This window comes from Aspergillus campestris, assembly GCF_002847485.1.
Source record: "Aspergillus campestris IBT 28561 chromosome Unknown P168scaffold_10, whole genome shotgun sequence".
Classification (NCBI taxonomy): domain Eukaryota; kingdom Fungi; phylum Ascomycota; class Eurotiomycetes; order Eurotiales; family Aspergillaceae; genus Aspergillus; species Aspergillus campestris.
Genome location: NW_020194345.1, coordinates 1,108,407 through 1,130,913, shown reverse-complemented (window position 1 = coordinate 1,130,913; position 22,507 = coordinate 1,108,407). Strand labels below are relative to the sequence as shown.

The 22,507-nt window shown below is 49.3% G+C and overlaps 6 protein-coding genes across 6 annotated transcripts; 3 read left to right on the top strand and 3 right to left on the bottom strand.

The window, feature by feature from the left end:
- Positions 1 to 1,253: 1,253 nt before the first annotated feature.
- Positions 1,254 to 3,467, bottom strand: P168DRAFT_273285 (putative mitochondrial carrier protein). The gene is made up of 2 exons (XM_024835368.1): positions 2,549 to 3,467; positions 1,254 to 2,474 (listed from the first exon to the last, which is right to left on the bottom strand). The coding sequence occupies exons 1-2, from the start codon at positions 3,015 to 3,017 to the stop codon at positions 1,693 to 1,695; spliced, it is 1,251 nt and encodes a 416-aa protein (XP_024690835.1). The 5' UTR covers positions 3,018 to 3,467; the 3' UTR covers positions 1,254 to 1,692.
- A 345-nt stretch (positions 3,468 to 3,812) lies between these two features.
- On the top strand, positions 3,813 to 4,773 carry P168DRAFT_292324 (ubiquinol--cytochrome-c reductase subunit 7). The gene is made up of 3 exons (XM_024837565.1): positions 3,813 to 4,261; positions 4,321 to 4,374; positions 4,579 to 4,773. Exons 1-3 carry the CDS (start codon positions 4,115 to 4,117, stop codon positions 4,666 to 4,668), a joined length of 291 nt encoding a protein of 96 aa, XP_024690834.1. The 5' UTR covers positions 3,813 to 4,114; the 3' UTR covers positions 4,669 to 4,773.
- A 78-nt stretch (positions 4,774 to 4,851) lies between these two features.
- Positions 4,852 to 6,678, bottom strand: alkA (DNA-3-methyladenine glycosylase II). Its single transcript, XM_024841443.1, has 3 exons — positions 5,430 to 6,678; positions 5,207 to 5,329; positions 4,852 to 5,143 (listed from the first exon to the last, which is right to left on the bottom strand). Exons 1-3 carry the CDS (start codon positions 6,458 to 6,460, stop codon positions 5,083 to 5,085), a joined length of 1,215 nt encoding a protein of 404 aa, XP_024690833.1. The 5' UTR covers positions 6,461 to 6,678; the 3' UTR covers positions 4,852 to 5,082.
- A 4,092-nt stretch (positions 6,679 to 10,770) lies between these two features.
- On the top strand, positions 10,771 to 12,941 carry ecm33 (GPI-anchored protein Ecm33). Its single transcript, XM_024834553.1, has 4 exons — positions 10,771 to 11,002; positions 11,125 to 11,207; positions 11,289 to 12,126; positions 12,194 to 12,941. The coding sequence occupies exons 2-4, from the start codon at positions 11,147 to 11,149 to the stop codon at positions 12,486 to 12,488; spliced, it is 1,194 nt and encodes a 397-aa protein (XP_024690832.1). The 5' UTR covers positions 10,771 to 11,002; positions 11,125 to 11,146; the 3' UTR covers positions 12,489 to 12,941.
- A 2,342-nt stretch (positions 12,942 to 15,283) lies between these two features.
- On the bottom strand, positions 15,284 to 16,023 carry P168DRAFT_43326 (uncharacterized protein). The gene has a single exon (XM_024841943.1). The coding sequence runs from the start codon at positions 15,983 to 15,985 to the stop codon at positions 15,605 to 15,607; it is 381 nt and encodes a 126-aa protein (XP_024690831.1). The 5' UTR covers positions 15,986 to 16,023; the 3' UTR covers positions 15,284 to 15,604.
- Positions 16,024 to 20,517: 4,494 nt separating this feature from the next.
- Positions 20,518 to 21,723, top strand: P168DRAFT_320787 (putative HLH DNA binding domain protein; the record flags this gene model as incomplete). The annotated part of the gene is made up of 2 exons (XM_024840394.1): positions 20,518 to 20,552; positions 20,616 to 21,723. 2 exons carry the CDS (start codon positions 20,518 to 20,520, stop codon positions 21,721 to 21,723), a joined length of 1,143 nt encoding a protein of 380 aa, XP_024690830.1.
- Between the last annotated feature and the right edge of the window lie 784 nt (positions 21,724 to 22,507).

Sequence of the window (22,507 nt, the reverse complement as noted above, 5' to 3'; positions counted from 1 at the left end):
GAAAGTCAGTCGATCTTTGCAACTTCTTTCTTTTCCGCCGAGTTTATCGGGGAGCCGCGATAAGAGCTTTGGTGCCTAAGGCGCCTGGGTAGGGAACGTCATATAACTTCTATACTATGTCAATTGTTCTCATATTTATTCAGTCAAATTGTCAGTAATAATGTTTCTCCTGATAACCAAGCATTGTGAGAACTAATTTATCCCAAAGCTCTATGCCCATTACCCCGTTACCATCACGGACGTCATAGTATGCATTTCCCGGCCTCGGCCAGTTTCCCGTGGGAAAACACCTTCAGGTTCTGCAAAGCTTGTTCTGTCTGGCAATTGGCCGGTAAATAAAATCCGGTCTGATATGCCACTACGGTATTCGATATAGTTTATATTTTTGGATGTACATATTAGGTACCAGGGACTTTTGCGCCGCTACCAGCAACCATCAGAAGATCATGCTGTCGGCGTTGAGCTCTCAACACTTCACAAGACAATTCTTCAAGACCCAATCCTGATCTTAAGCTCCTACAGACTACACGTACACATAATTTATGCAAGATATCAAGCAACAGAGTAAGTTTCTATTTGCAGTAAATTTTCGAAGCTAAGCTATGTATCAACCCTAGGGGGATATGAGAAAGCATCAAGCAAACTCCGTAGATTAACCATGATCAGAATTTTCAGTGTATGAATAGTCATTTCCAGAAAGTGACTGGATCTACCATTAAAAGAATGTTCATCATATCAATGGATAACAAGACGGATTTCGCTTGATTCTGCGACTTTGCGCAAAAAAAAAAAAAAAAAAGCAGCCAGGAAAGAAACCTGGGATCTTGCAAGATATCAGTACGATATGGTCTGAATCATTCATTCATTATTTGATTCAATATGCCAACGACACTTCCAGACACCAATTAATGTCTGGCAAGCATCGCACAGCGTCATCTGCTGTTCTGGTGGCAATTTGTCGTATGAGAAGGTCTTCAATGAAGAGTGTGTTGTGGGAGAATTTTGAGATCGGCAGGCGACTTTAAATCCCCACTGGTCACATGATCCCGGCTTCCCTTTTCTGGCGCACCGAAGACTATTTCAGCAGTAGCGCAGTTGCTTCCTCTACTACAGCAAGGAAAGGGTCGAATACTTCCACAGGTGGCGCTGTTTTATTTTGATCTGTGGTTTATAGTGAGTACTAAGGAATGGCACAGGGTGCTGATTAAAATCCATTCAATCTGTTTCCTTACGGCAGAACGAAAGAATAAAGTCTGGGTATGTATTTCATTGATGTAGGAAATGTATAAACAGGCTATGTACAAGAGAATGCCGACATATTGTCAAAACTGAAACAACGCTCAGAACCAAAATTCTTCCGTAAAACAGCAAAGCGATCCATGTGATCATTGAGAACCGCGCGCAGTGAAATCTGAAATCTTCACATGCTAGAGTCGATGATCGCCCTAATAACAATGATGCTAGTCATCAATGCCGAGGAAAATAGCTCGTCCAATAGATGGCGTCTCTATGGAGGTGGAAAGGAGAGGAGTAGCTTCATGGGTGATGTGTGGTCGCGGGCAACTGGTCTGCTTCTATACATTGCCAGTAGCGACACTGTGTTAAGGGGATTGCAACTCATGTGGACAGCCCGAGAAGCCAGGTCGGGCCCACGACGTGTAGGTCTCGGTCGGCGAGAAGTCCGCCAACCGCTCACATACCGACGGCATCGTCAGGATTCTCTCCCAACGTAATCTGTTTTAGCCGTCCCTCGTGTTGAAGATGACCAATCGTCTTTTTGAGGTATTCATATGTAAGCATAGTGGTCATGGCAGCGGGGACAGCACGGAATAGGTTCGTGCCGATTCCCGAGTAGAAGGCGCGCCAGCCTTCCTCCTTCAGGATCGCCTGAAAAGTGCGGATCACCCCGGTGTACCGTGGGCGATTAGGCATGCCATCTGACGAAGCGGCTCCCGGTGGCCGACTGTGATCTGGGTGTTGGTCTAGTGCTCCGCGAAAGGCGATTTCCCCTGACGACGAGCCTGGGACAGAAAATGTTCTCTGCTGGGTTTGAAGTCGGGTTCGCAGCACTTCATGCGGGTACGTCGCGGTGCTCGCACAGACTTTGCTGAGGAAAGTCGCGCAGGATATCCCGATCCAATGGGAGTTGCCATTATCCGGGTGTTCCCCAATGCCATAGCCCGTCAACGCCATCTTAAAGTATTCGTAAAGTGGGAATTGGATAGCAACATGTGTCAATCCCAATAGGGCCGGTGTCAGTCCGGAGTAGAAAGAACGGAACCCCTCGCTCTTGTACATCTTGCGCGCCGCGTCCCATGTGCTTTTGTAATGCCACGGAGCCCGCATTCCTTCGCTGTCCGATCTGACACTTTGAGACATAAGTCGTGTTTTGATAACCCATATTGGGTTCGTCACAATCGTAGAGCAGGCGCCAGCCGTGACCGAGGCGTATCCTCGTGCAAGCCACCAACTGTCTGCAAAAGAGTACAAGGTCAGTAATCCACCAGGAAAAAACCCCCGTCACCCATGCTGTGGCAAATTCACTCACCGGTGGTTCCATAGAAATACTCCCGCGACCGGTCGTACACCGCTAGATAAACAGCCCAGGTCGGCAAGTACCCGAAAATCATGGGACCCAGTCCCTGATAAAGGCCGCGGAGACCATCTTGCCGCACAATTATCCTTCCTGTACCTAACATTCCGCGGTACAATGTTTTGGCGCCCACCTGCCCACCCCTTCGTGCAAATCCACCTTGGGCTTGCAGTTTGGTCTTGATCACATCCAAAGGGCAGGTCACAATACCGGATGCCACACCCGCGCTGGCCCCGCAGAACGGTGTAATGTAGGAATCCGGCATGCGCATAAAGAAAAGTTCGAGGCGATCGGTAAAAGTCGAGTTCGATGGGATTTTAGAAGCGACATGGAGGCTGGACGACGGGACGACATCGGAGTGGCTAGCCTGCTGCTCCGGAGAACCGTTGGTAGGCCCCGGATTGCCGTGTCCTTCTGAATACATCTTTCCAGCCAGTACTCCTGCAGTCTATCTGTCCGTCTTAACTGTCACGAGGGCTCCCGGACTCGAACATATCGGTGCTCGCCCCGGAACCCTAGAGAAAAGAAAGTGTTCGGGCCGTAGGGCGGAAATGTGGATGGAGTCTTTCGGTCGACACCGCTGTCGGAATGAACACGACCTGCGTGAGGGTATGAAGAGACAAGAGGAAGAAATCCAGAGACACTGATACTCTGTCGCCGCAATCTAGACTTCTGTTCACCTACTCGGAGCACAGACGGAGCGGGGTCTCTAGTAAGTTCCCTCCACAGGAATCCAAGAAAAAAGCAAATTTAACGGTGGACAATGCTCATGCCCAATAAAAAGTAAGCCGAGGAAATCTGACCAGGGTGGGAGAAAAGCCGAGTGAGGACGAGGGACGGGAAAGAAGGAGGAGAGAACGGGAGAGGACGGAGGATTGTGGACGAGAGAGATGTAGAACTGACTGGTTCGTAGTCATCGGTCAGGTGGAGTAGAAAAGGCGGCCTTGGGTTAGCTTAGCCTGCGGAAATCATTACGCCTTTCGGTCGCGCTTCACGGCCTCAGGCAAAAAGCATCCGCAACGGCAATGTCACGTGGGCCGACCCAGGGATCGGAACGGGAGTGCTGCCTGAGGCCATAATTCGGATGATCTTGGGAAAGTTCCCGCCGAGCCCGTCCATTTTGCACAACTTGAACTTCTTGTTCAGCTTCCCGGCCTTCTCGCGACCTCCCTTTCAACCCCCCCCCACCAACCACCATACCGTCAATTGAATCCCAAGGCACCACCCGTTGGGCTCATTCACCATGTCCGCTCCTTCTCTCGCTAGTTACATCGCCAAGCGCCCGATGCTGAAGCGCTGGATGATGCCGATTGCCAACTGGTACACCGATGCCGCCGGTTACAGGAAACTCGGTCTGCGGTAGGCCACACCTTCTCTCGGGCATTGTGGACAGGCGATCCGGGTTGTTGGGGTATATGGGAGCAGGACAGGTGGAATTGGTGGTGCAGCGACCGTCCACTGGCTGCCTGGTCCATATCCATATCTCCGATGATCCGGGGAGCATTTTCACGTCATCATGTCATGGACAGCCAGCATGGACATCAGCTAACAATAACCAGCGCGGACGACCTGATCCCCGAAGAGACCGAGACCGTCCAGAAGGCGCTCAAGCGTCTGCCTCCCAAGGAGGCCTACGACCGTGTCTTCCGTATCCGCCGGGCCTTCCAGGTTCGTCGACCCGCCACCGTCCCATAAAGGTTCATCATTTAATAACACACCTCACACAGTGCTCCATCTCCCACAACCTTCTCCCCGCTGCTGAGCAGGTCAAGCCCGAGGAGGTGAGTCGATTGCGTTCTCCTACGTGCCTATTTATGCCCCCTCAAAACTCCACACGCGCTATCAGCCAATCCCGTCGGCTAGATTTGTCACCTGATCTGCGCCCCATATTTGATGCCTATATCGACCGGGGCGCCATGCACGAAATGATAGACGCCATACGATGGACAATTAGAAACCGAATGTATGCTAATTTTCTTCGATAGGACGTCGAATACCTCAGCCCCATCATCCGTGCGATCGAGAAGGAGGCCGCCGAGCGTGCGGATCTCGACAACCTCGTTGTCAAGCGGTGAATCGCTCGACCCTCGAGGGTTCGTTCTGGTTAGAAAGACAAGATTCAGCGGAGGGCATAGACGGAGGAAAAGCAGGGGCTTGTTGCGAATTGCGTGCTGTGCTCCACTTCGAAGTGCATGGCCTGGATGTTAATTCAAGTGGATTTATGTCGTTCTATCATGTGTACTGATACTGTACAAATTCATTGTCTCATTCAATGTCCAGGAGTAGACCAGCACAGCGACTGTATGGCTCGCTGGCCCTCGTACCGGTCTCCAATGATTGATATAACATAAGGTACATACTAACAGCAGGGTGCCAAAGCACGCCCTTGAATGTCCACACCCAGCACATCACCACACATCATATACCCACCTATATATCCACCCTACAATATATAACACAGATCACAAAGGGTATCACCAAAGCAAGTCTCATCCCAACACAGCAACATCCACATTCTCTATCCGCCACATATACCACATGAAGAGGCTCCTACAACATCAACAGCGAGTCAACAACCGTTCCCGCTGCAGCTAACACACAAGAAAGACTCACCTATACGGGGCGAACTTCGCAGCTACTTCCAGCATTTCCTTCTCCGGCATATACTTAAACTTACCGCCTCCCTTAGCCTTAAGCTTGCTGACGTCCTTCCCCACGAACGCCGCACATCCTCTCCTATTATATCATTGTCAGTTAGTATCAGTCCAAGCAGCAGGTATACTCAGACCCGCCCATCCCCAGAAGCACAGGTAGAACCAGAAGGACAGAAACATACTGCACGCCCAAATCCCCCGTCGAAAAAACATCCGTCCGCTTCAGCGCAAAGCAAGCAAACATCTCCACAGACCAGCGCCCCAGGCCCCTCACAGCAGTAAGCGTCTCCAATAACTCCTCATCCTCCGCATCAAGCAGCATCCGCGCGCTCAGCTCCCCACTCGCGAACTTCTCCGCCAAACCAAGAATGTACTCCGCTTTGCGCTGGGACAGGCCCGCCGTCCGCAGAACGGCGATATCGCACCGTGCGATCTCCTCGGGGGTGGGGAAGTAGTCTGTTCGGGGTATACTACTACTGATACTGGTGCTACTATCGCCGCTACTGCTATTACTGGCGGCGCCTGTCTGGAACAGCGCCACGAACTTCTCTTTGATGGATTTGGCCGCTGCGCCGGACACCTGCTGCCCGATGATGCTGCTCACGAGGCTGCGGAAGGGATCGACCTGTTCTGCGAGGCCCTCTGGCGAGAATAGCGGGCAGGGGTACTGTCTGATGACGGGTTCTAGGCGGGGGTCGGTGGCGATGAGGTGCGCGGCGGCTTGTTCGAGCAGGGTGCCTGTCGTGGCTAGGGGACTGGGTCTTCGGGGTCGGCTGGTTTTGCTAGGCGAGGGGGCCTCTGTCGCGGCGGGGTAAGCGACGAGGGAGGATCCATGCGGGGTGAGGAGCATTGCATTTGTTCGGTGCGGCTCGACGGGTCGGTCAAGGGGGGGTGGGGTGGAATTGATTCTGCTGGTGGTGGTGGGCGTGGGATCCCAATAGTTGGCGCTGTGTCCTTGCTTTTGGGAGGCAGGTTGGGCTGCGGGAGTATCTTCCAGGGAAGCTTGAGCGGAGGAGATCTGCTCTATCTCCGGGATTGAAGCTTTGGCTTGACTTCCCCTTCCCTTTGCTGGGGCTTTCCGCGCGGGCTTGCTTATCCCGCTGCTGCTGCGCTGGGTTTTGCCGCGCTTGTTTGGTTGGACGCTGGGTATCAATGATGCCTTGGTGTCTGATGCGATGCCTAGGCGGGCGCTGCGCCGTAGGGCTGACATCATTTGTAGTATCTAGGTAGATAATAGAAATTTCAGATTGGCTATATATGATGTTGTTTATAGTATTGGTAGTGGGCAGATGTGTTACCCCGGAGATCTGGGTTCAGTGGTTGTTGGTGGTGGTCTGGCCATGGAACCGAACTACCCGCTTAGGTCATCACCTCGTATCCGGACTGGGATAATCATTGTGTTTGATATCTTTCTTCCTTGCCAGGATGACATCGTGTTTAGTTTGGATATAGAAAAATTTTGATCTCATTGTGTTTCGATTCTACGCTATGGGTCATTGATGACCCATACTAGGTGTATACCCAGTTGTGTAACATGTCGGATGCATCGGCTTCCGTCTACATATAATATCACAGTGCTGACGACAGAAGTGCCACAAACTTGGCATGTATAATAATCAACAATTACCATCAGACACATGGAGGAACCTCCTGATAGCGCAAGAATTGACAAGACAACCCCCATCATCATTCCCACATTCCAAGATCAAAATAAGTAACCATGGGTAGTATTCCAAGGCAACAGACCGTGGACACCCCCGAACTTACCGAATGCATCCGGCCACCCACACCAGCATTTGTCAACGGCGAAAGTGTCCTCCAGGCTGAAAAAGACCTGATTCGCCGTGTGTCACAAGAAAGAGGGTAATAGGCAGCCCACCGAAGCTTCAATTCCACATTGTTGGAAACTCAACCATGGACTGCCTGTCGTCCCAGCCAGAGCAAGAATGCGTTGTCGTGCGGGTATGCAAGAATGCGGGGTTGGGTTGGTTTGGCTTGGTCTGGGAATGAACAGCTGGTGGGTTTTAACTCCACTTGCCACCACATATTGTACAGAATACAGATGTGGGAGGTAGGTACTACAGATGACTGAGCTGGTGAAAGAAGTTAAGAGGGAAGTTACACTGGTTACATTTCTTGCGTCACCGTGGGAAGAGCTTAGGTAGTGGGTACTACGTGTGTATAATTGAAAATTTTGACTTCATGATGTTGATGCTGGAAAAGGAGGTGAGAGATGACAGCAGACGATATAAAAAAGGAGAAAAGAAAAGAAGCAGAGAAAACAAAGTCTATCATGAGATTCAATGCGGTCGAGAGTGGCCAGAATAGGGGCATGTCATGCAGACTAAAAAGCTTCGCTGGACGAAAGGGCCATCGTGTCACGGTCGTCACTCTTTCAATTACCTTGGTAAGTGATCATTACGTAGGTAGCTAGTTAGTGAGTTACTAGGTGGTGGCTGCAGTGGGCAGTGGAAGCGAGTAAGATTTAATCAACTTTTCAAGGAACCGACCAAAACAAATCCAATCAGAGAGACTAGAATGCTAACAACTCAGCAACGACGTTCTTAGCCGTCATCAAGGAGCGCCAACTAATCCTTGCAATAAGGCAGACTGAAAACAAAGGATCCTCCTGGTTGACAACATCTGTCGGCGCGATGATGATATTCAGCACTAACGAGGAGAACTAACTAGTACGGAGTCCGCGGTAGTAATACAGTGATACGATTGTTTCAGACGAATTACTTGCAACTATATGATATTCTCTTTTATTCCATTCTAATTCTTTATTCAATCTTATTAAATTTACATTGCGTGCGCCGAGACAACATCGACATCGATATCGTATGTACGGATAGTCCGTAGATCATACACTATTCGAGGAAGGCTATTGTACGAAAACAGCCAAAAAGGGTTTCATTCATCTCCTGGTGACGACTATCTAATCCACTATGCCGCCACTGCAGGAACACGCCTCTACAATATCGACAACAAGGGATGGTCAGAGTTGATCGTACGGTAGATACTAGATACTCCAAGTTACATACACATACCATGCGGATCCTTTGGTGTTCATCAGGCAGATAAACTCGTCGGGATGATGTTATGGGAAACTTATACAGCAATGATAGTCATGAACCGAACTGTCCGTAAAGTAGGATTTGAGAAGTGCTGTATTCTACTTCGTAGTATCTACCTCTATGGTAGGTACTAGGTAGATAGGGTTGGAAGGGCTATAAACGGAGGACAGGAGCTGAATCACGAAACACCCTCCATACTACCCCCCTACTCCATAGAAGTTACGGAAACCCAGAGCTGAGACGGCTCCCGCGAGGTAAAAACAAGCAATTCCAACAGTGGCCCTCTTCATTTACAGAATTCGTTATTCATAAAGCTTCCCGAGATGAGGCCCCATCTTCCAGACCCTGGACCGAAGAAGATGTCCATGATTGTCGTTGACGGTCGGCCGCAAGCGTCACTAGCACTCCAGCCAAGCCGGTCCAATATTGTGATGGACCGTTTGATCGACTTTTTGCCACAAGATCTGCCTGACGGACGGTATTCTAAAAAGATGATGGGCAGACGAATGCGTCCAGAAGGCAATCCCAGCCGCAGCTCTCTGTATCCAATGCTCGGGATACTGGATACTGGATAGATTACAGGAGAGAAGATGGGCCTGGGAGAAGTTTGAACTAGTTCATCGTTTGGTGGAGATGGATTAATCAGTCACCCATGGAAAGGGCCTAAGGACTGCAGGGGTTGGTTTGGGTCCATACCTGGTATTTTATTCATGTTTATTTACATTATTTACCTTACATCGTACGAGCTATCCAGATACGAATACAAGATTATGCACACGTGATAACAATGCCATTGGCGGGCGCGCTGGACTTGGCTCATATTTCGCCACTCAACCACGGTTGACCCGGTTTATTCTTAGCGATCTTGGAAAGGATTTGATTATTTACTTTAATATCTGGAAGGGGAGGGGACCCACTTCTAGTATGGTACCTGACTTAACCCAACTGATGGAGTTTTTATGCAGATCTCGGGTTCAGGAATAGAGATGAGGTCTAGAAGCGAAAACTCATATAAAGGAAAAAGAAAAGGCAGCCAGAGATAGAGAGGATCAGGAAGGCATGCTCTCTCTTGTCTTTTTCTTTTTCTTTATTTTTATTCTTGTTTTTATCTTTAATACTGTGCTATGTATAACAAGCGCATGACTGGCGGGACTGGATTCCTCGGAGCGGCAAGTTGCGACTTCACATACCTCCAGCTGGCTGTGAAAGTAGCTGGAGGATCAGCTGGTCGACCGCTGTAGATAAAAATTTGGCATTCTAGATCTGTCCGTCTGTTGCTCTAATCAACACTAGCATAGTAACAAGAAAAATTGCTGAAAAATAATGAGTTGTATATTGAAGTTTCATTACTGGACGGGAGATGGTGATCAGCTGTAAGAATTATATTAGACGGTAGGTTGTAATTGATTCTCGATAGTGGTATCCGTATTACAGATGCTCAAGTGGACTTCACGGGCTCTCCTGGCCCTTTGATAGCCGCCAATATGCTGATCAGCCGGTCGATAGAGCAGGAGACTGCCATTCATTTTATCAGTTGCTGCCAAAACAGAGATAGGAATGGATTGATCCATACCAGATGGTGGATAGTTGATTCGATTGATTCATTTCATGATGTTTTTGTTTTTATTCTGACATTATCTACAGAGTATCCACCGAGTATAATTTACAAGGCATGGATGTTGACAAGACGGGGTGGAAGCAAGGTATGTATGCCTGCCACTTTTGCTTTCTACCTAGTCTTTCTGAAATATCCAGTCTTTCTCCCCTTCTTCTCCTGTCATCCCCTTGCTGTTCTGATCTGGTTGGGCATCGCTGTCTGCCAGATAAGAATAGAATGGACAACATGTATTCTCACTGCGTACATTCTCCCAGTCGATCGATTGAAATCCATTCCGAATAGCAACCAGATATACGGAAGAGGGGTCACTCGCGGGGCGAATCATACAGGTCAGATCAAGAACAGATTATTGGTGAGGTGTTAGTAGACGATGGAGTCTGACTCAAAACAACGGGGCCATCCACTGCATAACTGGGCCAAAGAAATCCGGATTTTCGTTCACGATGGCCCCTTTCTAGGCGGACTAAGCCAAACGCAGAACGTATTAAACCGAAAGATTACGCTATATTACGTACCGTACTAGGTATCAGGCACAATTACCCATCCTTACCTCCCTATCTATATTTACTCCTACTACTCCGTACGCAGTAGCAGTCTAGTAAAAATACTACGGTAAATATAGATTGTAACCACTGAACAAGGAGACTGAAATTCCCCCCGGTCGCAGCAGATCCACTTTCCTTCCATCCAATCCGTGCGCCACGCCTCCTTTCTTGTCCTCCCTGAAAGCACTTTGTTTCTTCCTCTGACACGCTTCTCTCTCTCTCTTACCCATCCCAGTCCTTCCTTTTTTATTTTTCTCTCTTTTTCTCCCCCCCCCTCGCTTTCTTTCTTTCCCTTCATTCCTCTGTAAAACGTGCTTGCCTATTCCGTGCATTTTCTTTCACTCAGGGTTCAGCCATACAAAGCTTCTCCTTCGTTGAAGCTCGCTCTCCCTCTTCCACTCGTTTATCTATCGTTCGCTCTCCAGTTCACTTTAAGCGATTTCGCTTCCATTTCTTCCATATTCACATACCTAGGGCCTTACCGTTGCCCGTGATACATTAGTCTTCTGTCTTTGGTAAGTGTCTCACTCTCAATTTCAGTGTCACCCATATCCTCTCTCGTCGCTGTCCCCCCTCTGGTCTTTGTCGTGCTTAACTGGAGATCAAGTTCGCAACCCAAACTGACATTGACATCTAGTACTCATTGCGAAGATATCATAATGGTCGTCCTCAAGTACGCCCTTCCGGTTCTGGCTGCGGCCAGTGCCGTCTTTGCTGCCGGTAAGTCTACGAATTATACCTTCGAACCGTCAAAAGGAGAAGGAAGGAAACGGAACGGTGACTGACTCGTATTATGGATAGACTGCGGTAGCGGCGATACCATCAAGATCGAGAACCAGAGCGATCTCGAGAAGTACAGCAGCTGCAAGACCATCAAGGGTGACCTCAAGATCGAAAAGCAGGCCGAGGGCGAACTGAGCCTCAATGGCGTCCAGCAGATCGACGGTAGCTTCACCTCCGAGGGGGCCGGCAACGTCACTTCCATCTCCGCTCCCGAACTCAGCAGCATCAAGGAGACCTTCCACCTGAACGGCCTCACCAGCCTCTCCTCCCTGAAGATGGGCTCCCTCACCAAGGTCGGCTCCATCGAGTTCACCGCCCTGCCCCAGCTGCAGAGCCTGGGCTTCGAGAAGGGTGTCACCGATGCCGGCGATGTCCACATCGCCAACACCGGCCTGACCAGCCTCGACGGTATCTCCCTGAAGCAGGTCGGCCAGCTCGACATCACCGACAACCGGGACATGAAGAAGGCCAACGTCGAGAACCTGAAGAACGCCACCGGTCTCATGAACTTCGCCGGTAACTCGGAATCCCTCAAGATCTCCCTGCCCAACCTTGCCGGCGCCAAGAACATGACCTTCCGCAACGTCAGCGACGCCTCTTTCCCCTCGCTCGAGAAGCTGTCCGGCCAGCTCGGCTTCTGGGGTCTCAAGTTCGAGACCTTCAGCGCCCCCAACCTGACCGAGACCGGTGACCTGGTCTTCAAGGGCAACGAGAAGCTCTCCAACATCAGCATGCCCAACCTCAAGACCATCAACGGTGGCTTCCAGATCACCCGTAACGACGAGCTGAAGTCGCTCGACTTCCCCAAGCTTGAGCAGGTCTCCGGTGCCATTGACTTCAGCGGCAAGTTCGACGAGTACGTTCTCCATATCCCCCCCCCCCCCCCCCTTCATTTTTCTGGCGCTGGGCTAATTGTATCATAGGGTCTCTCTGGGTGCCCTCGAGAACGTCCGTGGTGGCTTCAACATGCAGTCCACCGGTAACTTCAGCTGCGGCGAGTTCCGGAAGCTCCGTTCCGACAAGGTCATCCGCGGTTCCTACAAGTGCGAGGGCGGCAAGAGCAACCCGACCTCCGCTGACGGCAAGTCGGGTGCCAGCGGTACCAGCAACGGCAAGAATTCCGAGTCCAGCGAGGGTGCCTCCGTGATGAACGTCGCCAACGTCCCTGCCATGGGTATGGCCGCCGTCTTCGGTGCCCTCCTCCAGTACGCCCTGTAAGGGAGTCGTCCATATCACGCCGTGCGCGATCTTTCTGTTCCAAACCGTCTTTTAAGGTTGTTTTGTAGAGTTGCCTAATACGCAATCGGGCCCTGTTTTCTCGTCCATTGCAGTTCTTATGATAATAATTGAATTCGTTTTGAGCACTTTTTGGAGTGTTTCTTGAACACATCCTTTTATCATATTTCTTTCTTTTCTCGTTCCGACACGGTTGGAGCTGAACATGAAGAAGAGATGTTGGAATCCGTATGTGTGTCTGGGGGCTTCTCTTCACCATTTGCTGTGGGCTAAGACCCATTTTACTTTACATGTTCTATAGACATTCCTTTGCCTGATTGTGTGTTTGTATGTTTGAATTACAGTTTTTCTAACCAGCAAGAGTAGACTGTAAACTTGCCTTTGCAAAGTCATCAACTCTGTAAGGCAATCAATTGTGGATTTAACCTTTAGACCGTTACACGACTACACACAGACAATGCTGTCCCAACACAGACTAAATCCTAAACAGTGTCACGTAAACGTACACAACTCCCTGCCGATGAAGTCAGCGGGCAGCAAAGGGTATGTACTTCATACATGGTACAGCATGTATGCAACATACATGTAGGCAGGTAGGGAGGGAGGGATAGGTGGGGTCGACTTTTTCTTTCTCTCTTTTTTTCCATTTATTTATTGAATAGTTTTTCTTGTCTCACCTGGCTCTTTCTGTCTGTCTATCTGTCTGTATGTAGGTATGATGTCTGTAGATGTAGGTAGACATCCCCGCGCGGTGCGGAAAAATGATTTGTCATATTTGTTCAGTTCCCCTCCTTTCTGCTCTGGGTAGCGGCACTGGCTACTGGTAGTAGGCTGCAGAGGATAGAGGGTAAAGGATAGAGTGAGTGAGTTTGATGATTCGTATAGGAGCGTGATAGCCAGTTGAAGAGACTCGAGTGGATTGGTTTGATTTGGAATTATGAAGACAAAAGTCCTAGGGAGATAGGGACTGGATACTAGTTAGCTATGTATGTATGTGTCACTAGATGTAGGGGGGATATACTAGATGAAGCCGTACCATGGTTCAAATAATGTACTAGGGCTGATTATTGAGTGATTACTTTGGGAGGTAGGTAGGTGTTGGTGAAAGTACCATTTGTCTATTGACTGACAGGGAAGAAAGTAGAGGAAAGAAAGTAAGTAGGGATTTGGTTTACTCTAGGGTGGTAAAATAAGAAGAATGAACTACTTCGTATCGTGGTCTCGAGTTATTTCCTCGCAAGCAAGCAAGCAAGCAAGCAAGACAGTAAAGCTAAACAGTGCCGATCACACAATGTACAGGCTATAGAGACCACGATGTGTGACTTGGCTTGGGGGTACTAGTTAACAGGTTAGGTTTGGAAGAGGGGAATTGGTTTTAGTACCTACTATCTATCTACCTTTAGGTGGGTGATTAGCTAGATAGGATACGAGGTATATCTTTTAGGTTTATAGCTAGTGGTAGATTGAGTTTTGGCATGGTTTTGGCGTAGTTTTGGCATGGTTTAAACATGGTTGATGGTGTGGTTAAGGTATCCCGAGCTCAACATGCTTGTTTGAGGTGCGGGAGTGAGTTACCGGTTTAGAGGATAGAGTTTGTATGGATAGTTTGGGGGCTTGCTTTGGTTTAGGTATAGTATGTTTATTAGCTTTAGGGATGTCTACTCATGAGGGGATTTGGACTTTTGTGGAGAAGAGTGGGTTTATTCAGTGACTATCTTTGTGAATTATCTTCGTAATTAATGCTATAGTGGTTTACTACATTTGATATGCTACGTGGAAGAGAATGGTAGTATAGGTATCTTTTAGAGATGAGAAGCGTGTAGCTACTTGACTTACTTGAGTATGTAGAACACATGGAGTGATCATATATGTGTTGATGCAAAATAAAATGGCGAATATCTAGTATGTCACGAGTATTCTGCCAGGAGATGTCTCTCTGTATGTGCTTTATTTAATGTGTTTTCTTTATGCTTTCTTTCCTTCATATCTACTTCTATTAGTGGTCTCTATATGTTTCTTGTAGCTACTATGTATATCTACTTGTCCATCGGACATAGTTGATAATATAGTATGAGAGAGTAAGCTATAACATCACATAGTACAGCCCCAGAGCCAAAAATCAAGTCACACCGAGCAAGCCACTTCCCATGTGGCTTATCCCGAAAACACTGCATAAAACCAGTCACCATAATGGTACCTTCGAGACTGGAAACAATCCAGCCTGTTTCAGCAGTATTTGCTGACCCGTTCCTAAGACAGCAACTCCTTCGCGTATGTCTGTAGTAGCAGCAGACCAGAGAAGAGACTGGACATTGCCCCCTCCTGGTCCCCAGTCACTGTATATCGCCACACAGCCCGAGGAAGTTGGACTAGTTGAGAAAGATGAGACAAGAACCAACAATAAGGCAGCAATAAATCACCAAAAATGATACATAAGTACGGAGTACATGTGTTGGGTAACCTCGGCATGCATACTATGTGTCGATAGACGGATGCGTCTCATAATCTGTACCCAGACGGGCATGTACTATGTACGTATTTATCCATCTCGCCGTATGCCTTGCATTGACCATAGGTGGGTGATTTGGCCTTCCCCCCCTTTTTTTCGTTTGTTCTTTCGTTCTTTGGTAGCTTCTGCTTCTTTTCTCCTCCTGGCTGGATGTGTGGGGGTTATTCAAGTGCTTTCTTGCCCACTGTCTATCCGTACCTAGATAATCTATTTCAGCGTGGCTCGGCCGGCTGACTGGCATTACGTGGAGATTCTGAGGCTACACGGGCGGGGCAGGATTGTGAATCCTTGTTTCTTTATAAATAGAAGTGATGTGTGTAGTCTACACTGTAGAGTGGACGAGAGGGAGGACGGAGTACTCCGGTGTCTCTCTCCTCTCTCCCCCTTCTTTCTGCCTTTGAGAAAAGAAAACAAATAGAGGAGGAGAAAAGAATGAGCCACAGTGGCAAAGCGCATCCAGACAGGTCCAGACTCCATTCAATCCTTGCGGAGAGAATGACGACTTTCCGTAACCAGCGTCCGAGGATAGACCGTCGAACGGAAGTCTAAGATGCAGTCTCCTTACGCAGCACCTGAAACACGGCACGAGTCATCGCCACATCCTCAGCCTTGTTTTTTCTTCCCCTCCTGGGGGTATTCTTTGTATAGATCTCGTGAGGGATGGATGTTTCAGTGGGTGTTGACATAGCATAGGTAATATCGACAAGACGAGCCGAGGTGATACGTAAGCGGTGCACGATGGATCTTGCAGGATCATCCATGCAGGGACCTTTTTGCTTTTCATTTTTATTCGTTTTTTTTTTTTTTTTTGCTGGTGATGTTGGTGTTGGTTTACTTGGTTGGTTTGATGGGGAGATCTGGGTCGCTGGGCATTATTGCGTGGATGGGAGAGAATGGAAGATGTCAAGACGGGTGGGTTTAGGTAGATGGATGATGATATGGATCTAGATGCATGGTTAGTGCGGCCCATCTGTAGGTATGAATGTATGTGTACTAGCAGGACGAAAGCAGAAAAAAGAAAAAAACAGAAACGGGAATGTACGTGCGTTGAAACGGAGACGCCGGTGGACGTCGATGGTCTAGAGACGGTTCGACAGGTAGAGAAGATAAACAATGCATTGACTGCTTTGGGGGAGTTGGTTACTGGTTGGGATTGATAAATCTGATCTATCCAAACCACTTTCTCCACATCTGTTGCTTTACTCGGTAGTCGGAATTGTGAGAGATTCTGGAGTATCCACTTGCTGTGGTAGTTTAACGGACTGTTTCACTTGGTGTTTTTCTTTTTTCCTTCATTTTCTTTTTCTTCAATTGCTTTTTTTTCTTGTAGTTTCCTTTGTGGTTTGTTTACTTTTATAGATGCAGAATCAACATCACCATCTACAGAGTACAGACCATAGGCATTGATGATAGATAGAAGTAGCACCTTGTACTTACTATGCACAAGAGAGAGAAAAAGGACAAGGGAATAGACTATTGACCCCGCTTCATCTATCGAATGCCGTGTAACAGGCGCCTCCCTGCCTGAACCCTCCATCTTGAGGAATCCGTGGTCTAGAACTAAGAACAGAAAGAAAGAGGCAGAGAGGAAGAGAGAACATCCTTGCAGCTTAGACTTCAATGGCCTCTACTCTCCCTTCTATCTGGTATACCGAGCAAAGACTGGTCGAGACCACGACATCCATCGGGAAAATGACGGAAAACTCGCTCGGAAAGCTCTCCCCGTCTACTAACCCCTTGAACACATGTGTATACGCCATGTGAGGTTCTTGCGGCGGCTGGCTGCTAGTTTTGATTTTAGAGTTGGGGAGCGGAGGTCGTATTGGGAAGGGTGTTTGAGTCTGGGGAGGTGCAACTGCGAATGGGATTGAGCAACATGTCCACATCGCACGTACAAGTCAAGACCGGGAGAGTGATCTTCACGAATTGAGGGACATTCTGTAGTCAACTCAATTGTGTTCAGGCCGCCAAGGACGGAAAGCGAGACGGTTCGTGCGTGGATGGATGGTGATGTTTTACCCTGGAACTAAAGTCTCATGTAACATTGATCGTAGATAGATAATGTCTCAAGGCTTGATATTGCTCGACGTGGGACTCATCTCCTGCCCATCCTATCTCGTCTGATCTCAGAGAGGAGGCTGGGATGGATAGATACAGGGAACGAGCTCTCTGATCCACTCGTTGGATCGGGGGAATGATAGATGAGTGAAAGGACTGCCAACGCATCCAACTAATGGGGCGACGGCGTTGCTTTGACGTTAGCCGCGGGCTAAAGCCTCCACCCAATATAGAAGATATATGAGAAGGCGACAAGAGTGGTAGCTAGTCAATGAAGCTACTGCATCCCAGTTATGCATTCGAGTGGTGGTCGTTTATCCTCAGGGCCAACAGGCGATGCCACTCATAATTGGAAAGCGAAAGCGAAAGCGAAAGTCAGATTCGAGAGCGATCTCGGTGCTCATGGACTTCCAATAGCTATTGCCTAGACAGCAAGGTTCTAGAAACCCCACATGGGCCTGATGAAACCGGCGAACAGGATGTGAAATCCGGAAATCCATGACTGGGCATGATGCCATGACTGTGGCATATAATTAACGAGAAACCAAAAACGTGGGGCTAGCTGAAGAGGAGTCAGGGGGATAAATTGAAAATAGAATAGAAAATATCGAATAAAATAATATGCAATAAATAAAAATATATCAAAAGAAATAAATAAACAATGAGGTCGGTTTCTTCATCCTCGATCCGAATATGACAGATCGTATCCGGCGTCTATGAGACCCACCTTTAATAACACTCCAGACCCGTATACGGAGTACCAAGGGGCCCATGCTAGACGTCGAGCTCGGTCTTCAGGAGCCTTTTCACTGACGTACTGGGATTTTGATTCCTGAGTTTGTCTCTGTAAGGGCGAGACGCCCTTCGTACAGGACAAGGCCCCCCAGGGAACAGCCTCACGACGGCACATCTCGAAATTTGAGCCCCAGATCAAGTTAGGACCGTCCACAAGAAAAGGCGTCCGGAATTCCCCAAATGGTCCAACTCGTATGCAAGTACGGGATACTCCGTATGGGGGATCGTATGGACAGACTGCCGTTAGACGTCGCCATTGTTATTCCAAATCATCGGCCCCTTCCCCCCACCATGAAGGGTCAAAACTAATAGACCATGGTCGAGCCCCTAGACTAAAACCAGAAAGAGTCCAGAACGAAGGGAGAGAGGAATGTCGGGTCTGACAGCCGTCAGATTTCATCCTGGTCGCTGGGATCCCCCATGACCCAGGAGAACGGGCCCGATAGTGCGGCGATCAGAGTGTTCAGGCCCTTCCCCTTGGACGCCCAGAATGGATGCGTACAATGGATTTCTGAGCTCGGCATCATTCGGCCGTGAGCCGCGGAAGAAATGACCCAATACTGCGGGGGGGATGGGATGCTTGTTATCCAGTGGCGATGGGATGGGATACATGACACTCACTCCGCACCTACACCTACATACCCGTTCCTGTGCATGACGAGGTACGCTTTTCAGATGAGCATATGCCAAATATCTTTTCTCTCTGTAGATTGCCTCTTTACAGGGGTATATCCAGTACTTTTGAACGACTGAAGGGATTGAATTCGCCATCTGGCCCAGGTGTCCTTACTTCGTGCTATTTGGTCCCGTTGATGAATGGTTTGACCCTTCGGGGGCGAAGTCTGCGCCCCGCCTGCGCATCGAATGTTTAGCACCGCACAGTGGGATTCATGACCTCGTCTAAAAGGGAGTGTAGGTGTACTTCTGATCCAGACGAACGCAGCAAGATGGAGGACGTGGTTGAGGCGAAGCAAGATCACGATCCAGATCGCGCGGGTGCATTATCTGGGCCCGGGGGGAACCGCCATGTTGCGATTGATTTCGGACTGATCGTATGAGTGTCTCCACGATCTATTCTTGGGATGTTCATTCCATCCATGATTTGTGGGCATTGCGGGTGATCCGGTGAATCCATTTGAGTTTTCTGCAGGTGATTCTTTTCCCACACGCTTCGTCCATCCCCTTCCCCCCCCCCCCCCCCCCCCCCCAATCTATTGAAGATCATCCCCTTCTCTACCCAAATGGGACCATCCTGGTGGGCTTCCAGGAAGCTTCTGGAGGGTTTCCCCGACTTGACCTGACGCATAAGCGCCGGAAGCACAGTTCCGTCGGGGCCCTGGAAGGGGGAACGGACCCATCCCGGTGTGCTTCTGGACCGGGGAACGTTTGTTTCGGGTCCCTATTTCAAGCCAGGGCTCAAAGCAAGACTATTGGGGGGAGTCGATGCAAGGGGAATCGATATCGATACTCTTTTTGCGTGGTTTTGACCCGTGTGGATCGAAGAACCCGCTGCAGCGGTTGACAAATCGAGTGTCTGGAACTGGCATCCGGGATCATGGCACGTTGATTCGTCGATCTAGATCTTTGATTCTCTGTTCTTTTGTGATAGGGATTTACTGATCTTGGGCTACTGATGAGACATCCAGGGTGGTTGAACTGGACCGGAAGGTTCCTATGGGTTCCCCGCGGTCGAGGACCTGGATGTCTATGGAAGTGTGTATATGTATGTATATCATTCGTACTGTTTTGAAGGCTTTGATTACATACACGGGTGTAGGTTGATTCTTCCAACGAGTACTAGGTTGAATAATTGATTATCTTGTACTCCGTATAGTTAAAAGTATATGTGGTTTCAAGTCTCCATCCATTGCCCTATCGTCATCCTATTCTAGACAATAATATTGTGGAGGATTATTTTTAACATACTAAACGAGGGTCAATTGATCTGTAGCTCCACCTTACTGAAAAGATTAATAAAATACATATAAATTAAAAGATAAATCAAAAATTTGAAAGAGTACGTCCCCATTTCCCCATTCAGTCTGACGCAGATCCCCGAATCTCCATCTCGAGAGCTGTCTTGTCCCACCAGTATAGTCAGTATGATACATCCTCCTTGTTCCGGAACTGAGATTTCATGTTCATCTGCAGTTCATCGAAACCTGGTCTCGAGATGCCCTAATGCACGCCTGAGCGCCACCACCAGGTGGCGCCTTTCTCCCCCCTCTCTTCAGGTCTTTTGGCTCGCTCGATCCCCCTCGTTCCCAGGCTGCAGTGAACATATAAAACATGCAGACGGATCGCATCCTTTTTGGACATTCAGACTGACAAGAAAGGGAATATCCAACAACAATCGTACAACAAGAAAGAACAAGAATAACAACCCTGTCCACTCTCCCATAGCAACCTCCCTTGATCCTATATGGGTCTCCTCCTTGTTTCCTCTCTGTGATTATTGATATCATCATTGCTCTATTGCTTCTCCCCCTTGTGTCTCGCTGTTGAGGAATCTGTCTTCTCTGTGGGTTATATTAAACTGAGACACCCGCCGTCATCTGCACTCCAACATATCGACATCGTTCAAGACCGACATTTACCTAAGACACCCGGATACTCCCGCTGACAGACCCGAATATGATGTTTGAAGACATGGCCGACGACTCCTTCCGACGCTGCCCTCTTCCGTAAGTTGTTCAACTTCTACCTACCTCGCTGTGTGTCTTAGTGCATGACTAACGCCTCCCAAGTGCCTTGCGATCCATTCCCCATGGAGCGAGTGCAGAAGTCGGGGACGACCGTCGCCTGCCTCCCCTCCCGCGGGGCGAGCCTTTACCTCGGGGTCCATTCAACCCATTCCATGCCAACCCCAACGCCCTGGCCCCCAGCCCAGCCAGCTCGCAAGACTCTTTTCCCGCCAAATCCCCCTGGCCGTCGGCCGAGCACATCGTGACGCCGCCCTCCCCGGCCAACTCCGCCGATAGTTCCTGGGCCGAAGCCATGCCGGCACAGAAGGTGTTCGACTGGCCCCACGAACTGGCTCCCACCGACCTCCTGAACCTGATCGCCCCGAAGCACATCAACCGCAAGCCGCCACTGCAGCAACTGTGCGGTCGCAAGCGCAAGGGCAGCATGATCTCAGGCGAGTCCGACGACCAGCGCGAAAAGCACCGCATCGCCGAGGGGAACCGCCGGAAGAACCTGAGCCAGCTGCACCGCGAGCTGGACGGCCGCATCCACGACTTCTTCCTGGAGCGCGCCGGATGGAACCCCTCCAAGAGCCTCCCGGAATCCAAGGAGCACATCGTCCAGGGGGCCATTTTCCTCATCGACTTCATGCTCCTCATCATCGTCCACCTGATCCGCCAAGAGAATGAGATGCCCCGGCAGCTGACCGAGAAGCTGCAGCCCCAGATCCGCTGCATGCAACTCCAGCAGCTGGTGTCCAACCTCCAGCAGCAAAACCAGTCCGTCCAGCAGCAGCTCAAGGCCGCCAAGCACGAGAACCAGCTGCTGGAAGAGCGCAACCAGGCCCTCGAGCTCCAGCTCAAGTCCTACGAGCACATGTTCCGCTCGCCCCGCAGCGAGCCCGCCGCGCCCCGGGCCCTGGCCGCCTCCTATACCGACACCCGGCCGCGGAACATGCTCCCGGGCCTGCGCGTGTTCTGCGATGAGATCGGAGCCACCGGGACGGAGCCCTCTCGTCTGGACCCGCCTCACACGGGGTCCTCTCAGTCTTTTGGTCATGCCTTTTTGAGCCACACTCCGCCGACGACGGGACCGTCGTCTCCTGCCTTCCCGCCCGTCTCTTACTCTGTGCCGGTCTCGCGGCGTCCCTCTCTGGGGCCGTCGCCGTAATCGACCTTTCCTTTCATCATTATCATCATCATTTTGCATGACGCCCGTCGCTGGGCGCCCATTTCCTGTCACGTCATGAATCTCCTTGGTCGATTCCTTTGGTTGAGAAAGTGGCAAGCGTTCTGCATTGGACATTTAAGCCTTCATTCAATATTTGGTCGTCTCTCTTGGCATAGCGTCTGCGGTGTACTATGTTTTCATATCTGTTTGGGTGGCTGAGACTCGTTTACTGTTTCTGTTTTGTTTGTTTCCTTTCTTTTTCTCTGTGCTTTTCTTTGCTTTTCAATTGAATTTGTTATTGTTGTTGTTTCACGGCGCTGGGTTTATTTTTTCTCACCGTGTCCCTCTTTATCACTAGATTTCGGCGAACATGGAGTACACGCGTTGTATGGCGAAAAAAGGGGAAGAAGCAAGAGCGAATGGGTTGCATTGGAAGGGGATTGCCTATGGATGTGTATAGATTTCTTACTTTGTGGATGTTGGGGACTGCTCTAACTATTGCGGTATCTGCAACGGATCTGGATATACTGTCATTAACTTTCAATTGGATTGACGTACATATATTATTTCTGTTTTAATTTTTTTTCGATTTTGTTAAACGGTAGAGACTTGTGGATCTGATGAGGTTCTTCTTGGTAGACCTGGCATATGTGTAGTACTTGGTGACTATTACATTCACTTTCTCCTGCCGGGTGTATTGTTGCCACTATGTTCAACGTGTCTATTTATGGAGATTTCGACAAGGTTAAGTCTGTATGATGACATTAGCAGACTATTAAGATCA